Genomic DNA, 18366 nt, shown 5'->3' with positions numbered 1-18366 from the left:
GTTCTGTGACTGCCTAGAGGGCTAAAGCCTCTGTGGTGGTGAGGAATTCAGAAATTTTCTTGTTTGTGGCTAAGAGTACCCCTGAGGGCCTTGTTCTCCTTGTTCTTTTGGTAACATGCCACTCTCCAGGGCTCAACCACTCTGAAGGAAGTGTGATCAGAGGCTCAAAACTAAGTAACTGAGTGTATTTGGACTTGTCTGCCCTCATAAATTACCTGCACTTTCTTCACTCAATGGGGGTCCTTTTCTTCTACCTGCTATTGTCTACCAAGAGCCAGAGGTGGATCCTTCCTTCTATGCGTGCTCAAGTGTTGATGATATGATGATCTTTGTTTAACTGAAGACATATACGGTCATGTCTCAAGTCCTGCTACTGCCTTTCGTGCACAGGGCTTTCTCCTCTTCCCTTTAGCTTCAGCAGTTCTTGCTGGAAACCTGGCTGTGCCCAGAGCCTCTGACTTCAGAGGCTCACAAGCAAACTACCTGTCTCAGTTTAGTTCCAGGTACAACATCCACACTTCGATTTCTCACACATCAGTCCATCTCCGCAGAGTTTACTACCTTTGGAGATCTACCCTCTGGTGAGATCCACCTATTCCCTGTGCCCACAACTATTTCCAAACACCAAACACATGATCAACAGTGAGATAACTGGGCAGTCTTCCACCTGGGAGGCTATCACATCTTAGTCCTACTCCGGCTTGATGAAAGCAGTCAGTTAATCTAAGTGAAAAATTCATTTAGTCTCCTGCTGTCTAGAGCAATGGTGCACCCTCAAATTTGCAATATCTACACATGAATGATCTCATAAAAATAACAGGGTACATGTTTAGGCAGCTTCGAGATTTTTCTGAAACTGAGGCTTCTTCTGACAACAAACAATTCAGATTTCTGACGAGCTGTTTGAAGAAAACAATGAAGGGGGAAGTAGAGCATAACCACCATACCTATCTCCTTCAGACTAGGTGGCCTAACCCCTCTCTGCAGTGGGATGTTGCACAAATAGAGGAAATATTTGCTGCTTTTTTCTAACTGGCACCTGATACTCGGCAGACCTGATAAGAAATCTGCTGGGGACACTGGTAGCAGCAACAAAAGCTATGCATAGTCTGTGCAGTATTGGTCAGCATAACTTAAAATGTGGCTGGGCAGCCTGACGACATAGCAGAAGCAATGAAACCGCTGAATCTTCAACCAGAGCCTAAAGCCGCTCTCTAGTAAGAGCGGTCTAGGGATCTGCCAGGCCACTGAAGAAAGGGTGAGGCCCTCCCATCTTTGACACAACTCATTCATTCTGGATAAAAGTCAACAGGTCTGGTCATAGAGTGGCTGACTCAGTAAGAAAGACTGCAGTGATGCAAAGTGGTCCGCAGAAGGATGGACATTAAAATGAAAATAATACTGGCATGTAGATTATAAAACATTTGGCTGCCATTTAGCAGCTGCTGTACTATTCCAGTACCAGTGTTTGTTAGCTGACACTGAACAGATGACAAGACTAGGGTTGAAAACAGCACTGTGCAATGCTGTCAGCTACTGCAGAGGAGACTCTGTTAACTACACAGGAGTTACACCAGAAGAAATGAAAAGACACTTAAGACTGCAGCCTTCAAACAGAAAGATACACAAAATGGGATACTTTATGAGCATCTTCTTGTAGATTACTGAAGAGTTTATTTAGCAAGGCAGGCAATCAGCTTTTTCCACTGAGAACTGTTGACAGCAAGCAGCACTCAGTGTAGCTGTAAAATTTAAAAGCTGTGACAATGTTTACAGCAGTTCAGATACAACTTCACAGCAACAGTTCTGCTGCAGTGGAAGGACTATCAGAGGAGGAAGCGGTCCCCGTTGTTTAACAAATGTTAACAAATGTCTTTCCCTTATTTCATCTATGTGAAAAGAAGCATCCCACAGTTCACTTATCTGATCCTAATGTCACCTCAGAGTAAAGTTCATGCCAGACAAAGAGTAATCACAGAATAATACACTTACCAACCATATCCATTAGTAAATTAAATTAGTGTGATTTTTGGCAGCAAGGGAGAGCTAGGTTAGACATTAGAAATCATTTTGAACTGTAAGAAGAGCAAAGCAATAGATTCACTTGCCTGGGAAGATTGTAGAGCCTATATCACATGGGATTTTTAGAGCTCATTAGAAAAAGATCCATCAGGAATGTACCCTGTCATTTGTTTTGGTTTGGTGGTCTGGGCAGAGGAAAACAGGATGACTGCTTGAGACCTCTGTCAGCCCTGCTTTCTAGCGTCTCTATAGAAGTCAACACTGAACACCATGATTTTTTAACAGTTGTTTCATTGACATAAAGCCCAATTAAATGACCCTTCAGTGTTTTAGTGCTGGCCAAGTCCAGTCTAAAGAGGATCATCAGGGAAAATTTCAAAGTTTTATGAGAACTTGGGGGATTTATTTCACATAAACTCTCCCTTTAGGTAAGTAAATTCCATTTAAGGCAGGCCACCAGGCATTTTAGGAAGAATCAACTGATCTGGTTTCATATCCACTGCAAAATATGCGATCTTACTGCAACTCTTATCTTTAAAGGGAGAGCTAGTGTTTCCTGTGGGTTAATGAGTCAATTGTTGATTTTGAGACAATGAGACGTAAATCTTGCCAGGGTGGCAAGTCTGGGCTGGTGCCTAGACTTAATGCAAATGGACACCAGTTCACGAGGGAAGGATTCTGCACCCATATCCATGGAGAGGAAGCTGCTTTCAGCACCCTGGACAAGATCCGGGCACCCTTGGTGGTCTGATGGGATGCAGACCCCACGGGGCAACGGGTTCCTTACTCCCTCCTTACTCCTGGCTGCCAGAGCTATGATGCCACAGGGCAGGGTAAGACCCAAGATCCTTCCATTAGATGGAGCCTGCCTTTTCACATTTCAGAGCACAACTCGTAGGATGCACCAAGACTAGACCTGCTAGAGCAAGAGCTAATAGAGAGATGTGAATCATTGGCAGATGACATAATTACCTGGGGTTTCCACCCGCCGGTAATGGTAGGGGTTAATGCACACTTCTTTTTGTTTTGAGCCAAATGGGAATTCACAACATTCCAGTGGTTTCAACTCATGGTGAGATTGTAAATCAGGCCAGCGCCACACTCTGCAATATATGACGTGGGGAAGCCCCTTGCGGTGAGACACCTGCAGCCGCCCATCCAAGGAACGTGGGATAGTGACACATTTACTGGGCTGACCCGGGCAGCTCAGAGCCCTTTCCAGTTCTTCCATGGCACCCTTTTTCTTCTTTAACTTCTTCACTAAGGAATCAACAGCTTTTTCTGCCCACTTTTCTTCTTCATCTCCTTGTTTCCAGCCCAGCAGCCTCTTCACTGCAGGGCTGGTGAAGGAGAACAAGGAACTGATAGGGGTGCTGGAGTGCATAAGAAGCAGAGATTACAAACAAGCGCCAATGGAAGCACAAATTACTCTCCTGCCTGGCAAGGCTTGCACGGAGTTTCCACAGTATAGCAAGGGACACTTCCTTCAAGGAAAGGTTCTTCCACACATATGTTCCTGTAGTCTTAGGCACTGGTTACAAGTGGTCCGACAGGGTGGGTCTCAGAACTTTCCAAACATCAAGAAACTGCTGATGAAGCCTGGAACAGCAACACAATACATAGTTAGGCTTCACACACTATTTTCATTGTTCCTTCAATAAAATATTTTGAAAGAGAAATTATTCAAAATGTGTAGTTAATTTGCAATGGTTTTCTGTTTGGTTTTGATGTTTATTTTGGGTCCAAGCTTCTCCTCCCCATTACTCTCCCCACTCCTTTTAGAGTTGGATGATGGAAATTGTTAAGCATCCAGCCACTTCAACTCTGTTTAGAGTTCAATGCACCAGGCAAATTGTTGCACGACTAGGGTTATATTTACTAGAAAACAAAATGTAGCTCTTTTTTATATGCTAGTATCTGTGGGTTCAGCTCAAAGCATCTTCTATGAAACTAAATCTGTAATATCAAATTTTATGGAAGCAATGAGTAGAATATTGTACTGATTTCAAACCCCTCTCTGCCACTCCAGTCTCACAGTGTACTGTCAAGAGCTGTACAATATTAACTGCAAAACTAATTTAAAATGACTACTCTCAGGTTTCATTTAGGGCCTTTGAAAGATTTATTAGTATTCTCTAAGCTTATTTATATTTTCTCACATGGAAGAGAAAAACCTTTTTTGTCTAGACAGTCTGTTTCTCTCTCTTCAACAATTCACAGCTTTCTGGATCCAAATCACATACTTTTGGACACAGTTTGTGGATCCTCAGTTAGTTTTGCTAGGAGTTGCTACATCTGACAAAGTCCAACAGAAGGAGTTTAGTTCTTGAGAGTTTTTACTTTTTTTCCTTCATGTAGCTGGAGACAGTCTAATTTTAGCTGTAAATGACATATTTCCACTGACTGGAACCCTGAGGAAAGATGTCCTCGTATGTCAAGCTATTTACTGCTTTAAATAAACTTCATGGACCCCCTGTGCATAGGTAGTCCAAAGGTCTGAACTATATAGAAAGAGGGCACTTAAAACAGGAGATGGGAACAGGTTCTAAATGGATGCTTCTCCAAAAGCAGCTCCATGACTGCCCTGGTCCACTCTTGTGGACCTTTCCCCCCATCCAGTAAAGGCCTGCTCATAGTCCTCAGCACTACTCATATGCAGCCACTGAGGAGACACATGTCGCCCAGTTCGGGGAGCAGCAGAGCTTCACAAACCATATTATTCTGCAATTTCCTTAAACATGCAGTTCTTGTAAGAGTTCAAAGGGCACCTGGGGACACCATGTGCAGGCACAGGTACAACACATTGATACAGGAGGCCAATCCTGAAGATTTGGCATAGTCTGATACCTTCGGCACCATACAGCTCTGGAGCATGCTGCAGAGTAAGCACACACAGCCCAGGGCATCAGAGCCTCTTAGACAATCTGAGGACCAAGGATCGCCTGGAGCTGTTTTTTCTACCAGCTCTTCTGTTCCCATGCCCACCCCTCTGCCCCACTGCATTACCCTTTAAGACACCAAGCACTCTAAGAAATGCAGGTACACGGACGCATAACAAGCTTTTCCCCTTCTTCCACAACAGTGGCAATGGTGACGGCGGGGGCTCAACTGCCCAAATGCCTTCCACTGCACTAGGAAGACGGAAGCAGCATAAAAGGAACACCCTGGCATACCACAAACCCCACCAGTAGTTGCTATTCCCCAAGAGATTAATATTCCAAGAACCAGTGAACAGAAGGCTGCATGAAAGTATGCACAGAAGGACTACAAAACTGAAAGGCAGAGCAGGCCCACCTTGCTTCAGGCACCTGCCACAGTATTGAGCTGTGCCTTACGCAATTTCTACCTTATCAATCTATGTGTATGTCCATTTGTCCTCAACTATCAAGAGAGGTTCCTGACAGAGCACAGCAGAAACTCCCTCGCTCATGCCATTCATCAGTCAATGACCAATTGATTCCACAGAACTGCCCAAACTTGTCCCTTCACACCAAGAGAAACTTCATATTCCAGATTTTTTCCCTGTTCTGTATTAGTAAAAATCCAATGACCTGGAGTATTTAACTGGACACTTAATAATGCTTCTTAGTAAAAACCAAAGTCTATTTCAAACACTTAGAGGGTACATGTGAGAATGAAGTAAATTCAGAATGATTTATCACAGGAAAAAACCCCTCAAGATGCTTGTAAAACATAATGTGGATAAAATTTAGGCAGGCAGGCTCCAGCCTTTGCAGGAGCAGGCTCAGCCTACAGAGGCTACAGCACCAGCCGCATCTCGACATCCTGTGCAGTGGAGGTGTCTGTACCTCACTGCCCCAGTGAGAATCTCTGGAGGATCCACCACCACACTGCCGTCACTGCTTGGCAGCACCAAACCCCATCCTCACATAGAAAATGAATCAATGCTGGGATCGCTGTGGATAAGCCCTGAAAGCAGCAACAGGAAGCAAGGAAAGCCTAGGATGAAAGCCCACTGGACCAGCAGCAGTAAAATCTCTGCTCCAGGCTGAGAGGGAAAATGGCTCACACTTCTTATCTGAGGGGGTCTCTTGGGCATTGGCATGTGTAAACAACTGCTTCTGATAAGTTAATGCAACATTACAATCATAGATATGAAAACATACATGTTCACGTAAAAGTATTGTCCCAAGATTTTCTTTTCCATTTTGACTAAGGTTTTAAATAAACACATTAATCTCGTACAGTCAAATTAAATAACTCAACAGTGACATCAGTATGAGTCTGAGTGCTATTGTTGCTAGTGGGAGAGTAGCCAAGACTATGTGTATGAAAGCAAAAGCCATGCTTTGCAGACCATGTGATGTAGTCTCAGATAAGTACTTGCACAATTTCCTACTGCGCTCCCCCCCAGTTTCTTCTAAAATCTTTTTCTCCCCAAATTCAACTGACACATAAAATATAAATGGTATTAAATAAACAGATTTCAAATAATATTATCTGAACATCCTAGTTTAATGTTATTAAATTACATAATACTGTATACTATTCAGCAGACTAAGTCCTGTGTTGCTACACTTAGATTCTCCATTATGAAATACCTAGGCAGCCACTCTGCTCCAGGGCTGCAATGACAGGGATGTAAATTCACAATTTAATTTTAACAGTCTTTTAGAACTAAAGCAGTTGCTTCAGCTCCGTGCCTTTGGTAACAGGCAACGTGCCTACCCAACTGGAAACTTCCAACACTGAAATGTTTCAAAACCATGCTTGATGTATTTTCTGTGCCGATGATCCAGTGTGCTTCTTGATGTTCAACAATTTAGAGTGGCAGTGGGGAGGGAAGCGTTACAGTTTTGATCCATATCCCCACCACGTGTGTAAAGCCATACCATGATGGTAGTTCTGGTCTGATCACCTCTATCTCCCTCAGTGACAGCATGATGTGCTACCCTGAGTATGAGTCAGGCATCATTCAGGGTACATTCCTAACATGATTCCCTCTCCTCTGGGACTATAAGGAAGGCTTTATCTGTCTGTCAGCTAAGTGACTGGCCAACACTAAACATAGTCAGTCTTCCATGCCATAGATCTTTATTCCATCACCGAGTTTAGTCTAAGGTCTGAAGCTTGATTTAGGGAAGAGGCAGAAGACATATGGTATGTGAGCATGGACCTTTCGCTTCTGAAGGGCCTGCAGGAGAAGGTGGGACTGGAAATGCACTAGCTCAGTTCACTGGCTCCATTCCCCCTAAGCACAGGGTGCCTACCTTAGCTATGGCACAATAGTGGTGGGAAACTGGAACTTTATTACCTATAGCATGTTATTACCACAGCATCTGGAATAGCTTTGGTCTGTTACAGTAGCACACCTCCAAATCACTCTTGTGTGTAGTTCAAGAGTTAGCAGGGAACAGGGGTCACTCCTGATAAGCCTGCACAGAGCCACCCTGTTTGGGAGGTTGAGACAGCCATTGCATGGAAGTAAGCCTCAAGTCAAGGAACAGTATAAGGCAGGTTTTTCCTAATGTTTAATCTACACCTCCCCAGACACAGCTTCATATCATTCCCTCAGGCTGGGGGAATTTCCCTACCATAGGCACAGCAGGGAAATTGTACCAGTCTTTGTTACATTTCACCCTAAGTTTTCCGCAGAAGTCAAAAAGGAAAACTGCATGGATGCTAACAAAACCAGACTTAAAATACAACTGTATAAAAAGCAAAGGGTCCAGTCTCCCTCAAAAGCATATCTGTGCATGTGTGTGTAAGCACACGTGCATGCAGATTGTGTATGCTTTGGAATAAAGAGTCAACGTGCTGCCTCCACTGGAAGCGCTTGTCTGGGCTAACTGCGCCATGAGAGGCAGAGGCAGGGCTATCTGTCTCGAAAATGGCTGACATCAGTCTTGGTGTCACTGCAAAAGCTATGTAAGGCCACAGAAGGAGATTCCTCAGAGGGTTGTCTAGACATAAGCTGTGCAGTTCTTGGAGATGAATGCGGCTGGAAAATGGAGTAGTGCGACAATTATAGCTGGAGTCTGCCACTCGGCGACTAAATCACAACAGAATTGGAAGGGAGAAAATAATTTCAGTCAATCAGTAAAGAGGAATGCTGTGAACATGCTCTTGGTTAGTTATTTTTACCTAGCACTGATTCAGTTACTTCTACCTACTATGAAAGAGAGAAGCATGCAAGTTTTCTTAAAGCTGAGTCTTGATATGTTTTCAAATGTGGCCAGATGGCAGCAGCCAGCACACACTCAGGGCTGGCAAAGAACCTCCTGGGTTTCATCAGCACTGCCATTCGCTTATGGGGATGTTCCACACATCAGAAGGGGAAAGGGCTTTAAAATAAATAAATAAATAAATAAATAAACTAACAGAAGTGCGTACAAATACTTGGGCCTCAAATGAGCGAGGAACCTCACCAATCTTGCTTTGGGCCTCATGCACAACCCTTTTTGGTTTTTTTGCAAGCACAGTAGCTCAGAGTTAGGCAGGAGAGTTTCACACGTGCACTCACTCTGGAAGAGCAGTGTGGAAGCACACACCTGAGCTGCACAGTCATGAGTAACCAGCTCATGGCTTGGGAACGGTGGCCACATGTTACTCTTGACACATGTAAATCATTTGAAGACTCATGTTCCACTCGTGGCACCCACAACATCATTTGGGATTCCCCGAGGCTTCTTGCTGTGCTTGGGACCTGCCAGGCAAGGGTGCTGTTATGAACCTATCTGAAACCACTGTCTTTCACACCCAAGAAAATACAGTGAATGAATTATTCATTACAATGTCACCTTCTTCTTCTTACTGACAACCACAGACCTGATAGCCAGCATTTTAATTACATGGGACATAAAGGAGGTTGGGTTGTTTGGGTTTTTTTTAATTAAGAAACTAAATTTCTTCTTGATTTGACCGTGATCTGCTTCAACTGGAAACAGCTGCAATGATATGAGGTAGAGTGCTCGGGATTTAAATATATCCATGTTTCACACAGCCCTGGCAACATCTTGTTGTTTATTCCTATAAACTTAAATGAATAATGCAAACTTGTCAAACTCATTTTCTTGAGTCTTTTCAAGTTTGTTCGGAAAACCCTTCTACAATGAACTTTACATGCAGGCATCAATATCAAATAGAAAATCCCACAGCACCTCATGCCTCTCCAACCACTCATCTACCCTGTGAAGCTTTCACCAGAACTCACTGCCCTCCAAATAAAGCAAGGACAAAATTTGATGCTAGTGCCTAAAAATCTGTGACATCCAAATCATTTCTCTGAACTTTGAATTTTGAGTGCAATTACTCAAATATTACCTCATCTGCTCCGCATCATTTAGCTTCTCTTGACAGGAATAACACATTCTCCTTTGATATAAAGAGGGAAAGATTCAGGTATATAAGCCGCACACCTTAGCACAGCTGCAGGCACTTCCATAGGCCAAACACTTGTGGAAATGTTTAAGATGCATAAATTCTGTCACGAAAGAAAATTAAGCACCAAGGTCACTTTTGGTATGCCCATGATGCCTGACTAGGAAGAAGGGATGTACCAACTCCCACAGTGGGACTACTCTGGGTGAGCACATTTACTGATGTTTCAACAAAGCTTCATTGGTGTGGCATAAGATGGGGAGAGCAGAAGGGCATGGACATGGTAACAGTTCACCCATGTGCAAAAGGCTGTTGCAGGCAGGATAGGGGCAATCTGTCTTTCATGTCCACTTGAGAAACAGGGAGAGCATATGAATAGAATAGATACATGTTAGGATAGCTGCTGCTGGAAGTCTGTGAGTGCATATTACACAGCTTGCTTCAAGAACAACTGTGTTGACCTTGGGGAGGAAGAAGAGACTGGAAAACCCCTTGAGATGAGCCCTTATGACCCTACATCCCCTACTATGACCAAGCAAAAGAGCCCCTCTCTTCAGGTGCAGCACTAGGCTAACGTGGCTATGCTGGCTTCGGCCCCTGGGCTACTTGCATCCAGCTGCTGAGGGTAAACCCAAACCAGAGGACTGGATGTTATCACTGATTTTTGCCTTCAAAAATCTCCCACAATATTTAAAGGTACCCCACAAAATTACCACAACCAATGTCTGTGCAAAAACATTAAACCAGACCACTTTATCACTATGATCTCTCTTTGACTGCACTTCCTTCCTTGATATTAATTCTTAAAGGAAACCAGTGACTGTGATGTTTATAAGGAGTGAACTGCACTGTGTTCCCTGGCTGGGCCACACTGAAGTTTCTAAGATCCAATTGCACAGGGACACATCCTCTTCTCTGCCTCACACCCTGCTCCCTGCAGGCAGAAGGAAGACTCATTCACCCAGCCCCTGTCTCACCCCTTCCTGTGGCTACCTTGCTCAGCCTCAGACCAGCAGCTCTGAGGAAGAGCCCCTCTCCCTGCTGCTTTCCACCAGCAGAACTGAAGGTTAAGGAGCACATATGCCATGGAGGAGCTCTGAGTGCGTATTTGTGGGAGAAGGCACGAGGCAGTGGGGTGATGGGGAGGCACATCAACCTGCTCTGGGAAGCCAAAATGTCTTCTCATGGCTCTGGTTATCCCCATTTTGTAGCCAGTCAGTCCTACATTCTCCACATACCCACCATTCCCAGAGAAACTGTAGCAAAGCCCATTGGTGTTTCTAAAAATGGAAAGGTTAGAAATGCCCAAAAAATAGAATTCCTGCTTTTAAAATAAAAGCTGACTCGTCTCTAATACAAAACATGCAGCCAAGTGCCTCCAGAACAAACACTTCACAAAGGAAGCAGGCGACTTGAAAAGAATTTCACCTTCAGTGCTGGCCTGAAGTTTATATCCACACTAATCAGATGCTGTAACCCTCATTATCAATCACTGGCATTCTTGGAGTCATTCCCAAATACCCATTTTAGGAAAAGGATTTCCTTAGAGTTAGATGTTAAGAACGTTGTGAACAAGGATACATCTAAAGAACAATTACTTCACCAAGGATGTGGCACTCCAGTCTGATGGAAACCGATTCTGGAAGTTTAGTGTTTTAAGTTGTTGAATATATTTTGGAGCTCTGGTTGTGAATTTATGGTACACACAGGGAAGAAGGGTAAAGCAAACACTCTCCTCATGTTGCAACGTAGCACATCCACCTACTTACAGGAGACCTGAGGGCCAGCTGAGTGAGCACCATGTCAAATACCTTCATTTCCTGAGAGAATACACAAAACTGGGAGGCTGGCTCCCACTGGCAGACCTGCAAGGTCTGATCCCAGCAATGAAACCTGGCGCCAGGTTCAATCCATGCAAGGACTACATCTCGTGTTTCTGAGATCTGCTGCCTAATTGTGCCAGGAATCTAATGCCACAAAGTCAGAAATAACCTATGGCACTGGGCATTAGCTGTGGAGTCTGTTGTCTCCAGCACCCCACACTTACGGGGCACCCTGAGGCAAGCTCCTGGTTGTAGCCTGGCAAAGACACTCCCGTGCGTAACACCCAAGGTCCCAGAAAGACACACATCAGGGAGGTCTGCCTGAAGTGTTACTTAGTTATGGTATTAACACAGCAGACATCTTTTGCTGGCCATTTAGCATTACACAGTTAGGCAAGTGAACTACAGATCATCAGATCATATAGATCATCAATAAAATACTCAAAAGGAAGAACTTCCAGAAGTGCTTCCCCTCTGACTGGCGCAGGCCTGGAGAGGGAGCAACAGTACTGCTGGTCACCCGGCTTTGCAGGTGAGACAGCCTGGCTAACTCCATACAGGGGGATAGGTTTCACACACAAAAGACTTTCCATATACATCATGTTAGCAGTTTTCCATGGAATTGCATTAGCATTTCATTGTGTTCAAACCATATCACATTCAAATCTGTTTTTCCTAAAAGGTTTTCATTGTACATCACTGTGGGAAATTGCTAATGCAATAAGATTGACATATAGGTTCTCCTGCATGAACATCCGCAGTAATCTGTGCTAATTGAGCTCTCAGTGGCTTGTGAAGCCCTGGGGGGGGGGGGGGGGAGGAAGGGTGGAGCATCCACAGGGTTTACATCTTGGAGAACTGCAACAAATAAAGAGTGTGGAAGACAGGTACGCACTAATATTAGTGTGCTTTATCCACATAAAGATCTGATTCAGTGGCAAGGATTGCCTTGGATGAGGGACCAATGCTCCCAAGCAACAGCACTGAGGCATTTTCTATGAAAAATATGTGGACATGCTTGGACTTTCTATGGAAGTTATTTCACAACGACAGAACTAAGAACAAAAGGAGCAAGAACTTGCCTATCTAGTTCCCTTCTGTGGGGGCAAAGGAGGAGATGGCTGGCTATTCCCACTGACTTCAGCTGAAGATGTGGGTGCTCAGATTCTCTAAACCAGAACACTTATGAGATTAAACAGTCTTCATATACCTATATTTGAGCCTGGGAGTGTAAAACCAGGGCTGGATTCTCTTCAGCATGTAAGATGACATGTCATGTTAACTACCAGCTTCGGAAAACACTGAGCAAAAGGCACAAATTGGGCCCTGAGTCTTTAAAAGAAAACATCACTCTTCTGTAAATCCATCTCAGGACTGCAAGGAATACCCCCTTTCTCCAGGGCTGCTTCTCCCCTCCTAGCACTCAGTTCTGCCCCATGCAGCCCCTACAGCCCAAGGGTCCCAAGGAGGCCACCACCAAGAAGCCTGAGGTGGTCCTATAGGACATGCAGCAGGGCAGGCATGGGAGTCACAAACTGAAGCCTCCCACAGGAATGAATTTTGGCTTCTCTGCTCTAGATGTCTCTGTGAAGGCCTCATGCCCTGTATGAAGTAATTCAAGATCTGCTGATGAGAGAGATAAATTAGATACCTCATATATGCTGCAGGGTAAGAAACTGCACATTGGTAGCAGAGTAATTTGACAGAGACAAGTAGGTTTGGATAGACAAGACCAGCAAGTAACCATAAGAGAGTCTTGAAAAGCCACATGAACTGCTTGTGCCTCCAGTCAGTTCTGCGTCTACTGGGTAGCGTGTGGGATCACCTCCTGCCACAGGCCTCTGGGTGAATGGCTTCCCCTCAGGTGCCTTGATTTCTGCATCTGTCTTACAGGCACCCTGACAGGGATGGCTTTGTAAAGCACTATGAACTCTCCTGAATGAGGAACGCTCCACAGGAATGTTTAAAAAAAAAAAAAAAGGATTTTTGTTAAGGAAAGGCACAGCAAGAAAACACACAAAAAAAGATTAAGTATTGTTGAAATGTATTGACCTCATCATCAGGGTTATTCATGTTATAAAGAAGTCTTCATTACGCGGAGTTTTGCTGTTTGCAGATGTCGCCTTCTGGAAAGAGTCTCTCCATTGCCAGCTCCTGCCTGCTGTTCTGCACAGCATGGCTGCCTGACCAAGCACACCACCAGACCGAACAAACACAGAACCACCGTTATCAAGAAATGGCCAATCTGCCTCCTACTGTAGCCAGGTAACAAGGGTGAAAGGAAGCCTGATGCAGAACAAACTCTAATGACCCGGGCGTCTGTTAATTTTCTTTCCTCTGTATTTCTCTCTTTTAATGGACAGACAGTGAGTTTGAGGCCAATAGTTCTAGGGAACTCTGGATGCAGGGAACATTTTCAAAGCCTATAAAAAGACCAGGCGTACAGATACTCCAGAAAAGGGGATGTTTCAGAAAGAAAAGCAAAAGATGCAGGATTTTGGCATGGGTCATGCTAACTGGGAGCAGAATGTAGGTGGGAGAAAAGAGCTTGTTGGGAAACTGGAGGTTGCAGTATCAAGCTGGAAGGCTGCCATAGTGTGGGACTAATGCTTTGGCACCTGCGAACAAAAGGAAGGAGGAACGTAAGAAGCAACATGAAGAAAAAGCATCAAGAGGTATCTGGAAGTATCAAGACCTATGAGAAACAGAAAAGGCAAAGATGATGCTAAGTTTGGCAGAAGGGAGGATGGCGTTGCTACTGACAAGGAAAAAGAGTGTAAAGGAAACAAGTTCTAGAGAAGGATGTGGGAAAGATAAGGCATTGCTCCGCCCAATCAGAAACACACCTCAATCTTAATGCTGTCTCAGAAAAACAGAAATCGTCAGATTTTCTTCTTTTTTTTTTTTCTTGTGTTTTTTTTTTTATGTAGGAGTGACTGCATAAACCGGGAAATCTCTGCTCTATGTCCACCTCCACCGCGTCCTTGATGTGCCCTTGTCCAGAGGAGCCTAACTTCAAAGTGAACTGCTCAACCTGCCATCTGTCTAAGATGTTGCAACAGTTCCTGAAGAAACCTGCAAGTGGTCCTGTAGAACAATCTGTCTAAAAATCACACGCATCTGCACAACATTTGGGCAGATAATGTTTCACCTGCTTTGATTTAAATGCGAACATGTATTAGTCAGGATCTCAGTCTGGGCTCTGATCCCGCAATCTATTAGATCCACTCATCTGCAAAAGCACAGCAAGGTTTTTAGCTGCGCTAATAAACACACAGGACCCAAGACTCTTTAAGTCACCTGTCTGTCTGTAAAATTCCCACAGTATTAACCATTCAAACATTACAGACAAAATATAAGACGGGAAATAATTTGGGATATTTTTTTAAAATTAATTTTATTGTACTCTATTCAGAGTCTAATGCTTCCTTACAACCAGTGTTCTTGAAGACAGTAATAGGGCTGCAATGATTATTTCAAATTGTCATTGTTATTGCTATCTTTTGGTATTCATGTACAATAACACTAATGATTCTTTATACATGCCTGTAGCAGGAAATCTGGCAGTCTAAGAGAACAACCTTTCCTATGTATGTTTTTGCTGTGTTGTTTTCAGTTAAAATATTTATGATGGGTTGTTTTTTTTCCTTCCCTGTAATTATTATTTGCAAAGGGTATATTGTACAGCAAATGGAATATCTGTACACTTTCACTGTATTTTTTGCAGCAGACAAATTTCCTAGAGCATATATATATTTGTCTTCTGGTTCCCTTTATTCTTTAAAGTTTCTTTCAAAGGGGTGCCTAGTACTGCTGATGCTGGAATTACTGTTAGTCAGTATCAGCACCGGTGATAAACTCTAGCTAGTGTTCTGGTTAGAGGTCACTCGTAATTAGTAGTCATTGTCCTTTGAATTTAACAATGGAAAAATAAAACTTTATAGCGACAGATTAGCCTGGTCATCAAAATTACAGCACTTTAGCATTCAGGAGAGAAGATTACATGACACACTAACTCCCAGATTGATAACAGCAGATAACTAAGGATTCACATGTGAGATGCAGAAAGTCTGTAAAAGAATAAAAGGAGAGAAAGGAGGATTAACTGTCCAGATGTTATGTGATACATTATAATGAGACTTCTACACTCCTGTTTTAGTGAGCTGGGTCTCCTCTTGTACCCACTGAAGGCAAGGTGGGACACTATACTACAAGTTTCTGTGAGAGTAGCTTTCAAACCCAAGTTGCTACCCAGTTGCTCTACACACATCCCCACCTTCTGCAGATATCTGGCACATGTGTGCACGACTCTTAGTCTTGGGCAAGTGTGTTAATAAAATACTAATACTCAACTTCTTCACAAAGTTGTGCAGTTGACAGCTTTGTGCATATTCGTTTCATATTCATATTATCTCCACCTCATATCAATTTACAAATCTTGATATGGATGTGATACATAAATTGGTAAATCTTCCAATTTGTGTATATCATATATAAGGATTTATGACAAAATAGACTTGACCCTTACTCTAGTCATTTTTGCAGAATTACCGTTTATCAGCTTACGTAAAAGTTAACCAAGTCAAGAAAAAAAACTTTCTAATTCCATTACAAACAACAGGCAGGAATGGGAACCAGTGCCAAACTCAGTAAATACATGATATCCTTGATACAACTGACTTTAAATGTATTTTTGGGCATGTTTATTTTAGCTACTAAGTCAAATTAACTCAATATTTAAAAAACCAACAAACAAATCACAAACCTCCCCAGCCTCTGCTTTAAAATCTAACAGGAAGCAAAGATGAACCAGCCAGACACTGGTACTTATCAAATCTGAAAGAAAGGAGTTGTCTGGCTGGATTAAAACGGATGAGGTTTGTTTGAGTGATGACATTTGTCCTTCCATTGCTGAGGGGAAGAATTTTGCAGCGTTTTCTTCAGCTTATACTCCCGAAGACGAGAGGATTAGTCCTACTACACAAATATTTGCACGTAAAGAGAGGCACACTCTCACACCTCAGAGATAGAGAGTACTGAAAGTTGCATTATCTGCAGTGTCCTTCCCAAACCACTACCAACTTGAATACATTCCCGAGCGGTGCACATCATTTCTCACTTCTGCCAAGGGAGAATTCATTCACTGAATAGTTGATCGTTTGAGGCTGAAATTTTTTTTCACTAGTTTATAAAATGCAATTAATTAACAGTGCACGCGCATGTGTGTGTGTGTGTGTGTGTGCACGCACGTCCATGTGTGATTTATTTTCATTCCCACTAATGCCTCTTTTAAAAACAGACCTGGCTACCATCAAATAAATTTACCCATAAAAATCAAAGTTACCACACAATATCCGAATTGTTCCAAATGAGCCAAACTCCGAATTCCCTCCACTTAGAGCTGCCTGGGCATAGAGATAAAATTACAATGATTTATAATTTGCCATATCGAGGGCTATTGTTTTTGGAAATGTTGGGTTTGAACTTAAGAGCCAAACAATAACGTTTGAACTTAAGAGCCAAAAAACCCCAAAGAACACAACAACAAAACAATCAGAGTCACCGTTCGTAGCTGGAATAAAAACCCCAAATCCCAGTAATTCTGCTCCGTTTTGCCTGGGAGCGTGTCCAGGAGTGGGATTTCTTGAACAGAATATAACCTCTAAAAGGAAAAGTATTTCCAAACGTGTCATGTGGGGCTCTGTTGTTTCTTTTCTTTTATTCCCTCTCCTACTTAAACGAGGAGGAAAGAAACCCTGACAGCGGGAAGACTTGTCAGCGTTTAGCCATCCATAAAAATGTTTTTCCCCGCGCTCCTCCTTTCGCTCGCCGCCCTGGCGTCGGTCTGTCTCATCTCGCTGCTCCGCGGCCCCAGCCCCCGCCCGCACAGCGCCCCAGCCCAGCGGGGCCGGGGCCGCCAGCCGGGGGGACACGGCGCGGGGCAGCCCCGGCGCGAAGTTTGGGGCGGCGACGGCGGCGGGACTGTCCTCCGTCCCCCCCGCCACCCCCTCCGCCCTTCCCGGGACGCGGGCGGGAGCCCCGGCTCTTACCTGCCAGCGGGCACGGGCTGGGGTCTCGGCGCGCCGCAGGCGGGAGCGGGGCTGCAGCTGCGCGGCGGCGGCGGAGCCAGGGCGCAGCGGCAGCGGCAGCGGCAGCAGCAGCAGCAGCCCCGGCCGGCGTCAGTCAGGCGGGAGCCGCCAGGCTGTATTAGTGCGCCGGGCTGGACCGCGGCCAGCAGCGCCGCGGCCGCCGGCCCGCCCCTGCGCCCCCCCGGCCGCGCCGCCCCCGCACACAACTCACAACCGCACACACCCACCCAGGCACATCCACACACGCGCACTTTCACACGTTTGCACGCTCGCACACGCTCACACAGTTACACACTCACGCACACACAGTTACACACTCACACACACGCTCGCACACCGCGCACCTCCCGGCACACGCACCCACCGCACGCCGCCCCCTCCCCGGCTCACCCGTCCGCAGACGCCGAGTTCTGCCCCTCTGGCGCACGGGCACACGGACACCCCTCTGACAGAGTTCACCGCAAGGCACAACCATACGCCCCCCTGGCGCGGAACCCGCCCTTCACACACACACACACACACACCCCCATACATGCTCCCACTCGCCCCCAGCCCAGCGCCCCGCGGGAGCGCAGCCCCTTGAGGCGCCGGTATGTGCCCGCCCCGCGGCTCCGCGCTGAGCGGGCACTCCGGTCCCTGCCCTGCCCGGGGCTGTGCGGGGGCGGCGCGGCGTTTGTGTGCGGCCGCCGGGTCTCCCCGGGGCAGAGCCTCCGCTCAGTGCCCCCGCAGCCGGCCCTTCCCCCTGGCCTTTTTCGCAAGCCTCCGAGCCCCCGAGGATGGACACAGCGGCCAAGCGGGGCGTGGGGCATCTTCTCCGTCCTGCGCCGCAGTGGGTGCTGCTGAGGACCCCGGCCTCTGAGGATAGGGACAAACCCCGGCTGTGGGGAGAAACTTGGACAATGTCACTCTGGAGCGGTTGGACAGCACAGCTGCAGAGGGGTTTGGAGGCGAGGCTGCACCTTTCCACACCGACTGTACAGGGATTCCATCATTGCACAGGACTGGTCAGAAAACAGCAAACTGCAACCGGCACTGGGGAGCAGATGAATTTTCTGCTCCAGAGATTACCTATTAAGCCCTCATATTACTTA

The 18366-nt window shown here is 45.3% G+C and overlaps 1 protein-coding gene across 3 annotated transcripts in view; it reads right to left on the bottom strand.

Annotated features, from left to right (window-relative positions):
* SMAD9 (SMAD family member 9) overlaps positions 1–17568 on the bottom strand; it is a 44865-nt gene extending 27297 nt beyond the window's left edge. For 2 of the 3 annotated variants that reach the window (XM_051778895.1, XM_051778897.1), the window contains exons 1-2: positions 17237–17568; positions 2995–3621 (exon numbers count right to left, since the gene is read on the bottom strand). In XM_051778895.1, coding sequence (XP_051634855.1) covers positions 2995–3406 — 412 coding nt within the window. In that variant the 5' untranslated portion in view covers positions 3407–3621; positions 17237–17568. Of the gene's footprint in view, positions 1–2994; positions 3622–4181; positions 4296–17236 lie in introns of those variants that run through there. The other variant, XM_051778896.1, reaches the window with a different exon arrangement.
* Between the last annotated feature and the right edge of the window lie 798 nt (positions 17569–18366).

This window comes from Manacus candei, unplaced genomic scaffold (genome assembly GCF_025592945.1).
Source record: "Manacus candei isolate 608988 ecotype Guabito, Panama unplaced genomic scaffold, ASM2559294v1 h1tg000014l, whole genome shotgun sequence".
Taxonomy (NCBI): Eukaryota; Metazoa; Chordata; class Aves; order Passeriformes; family Pipridae; genus Manacus; species Manacus candei.
Note: the sequence above shows the minus strand (reverse complement) of the source record. Positions and strands in the feature narration are given on the sequence as shown.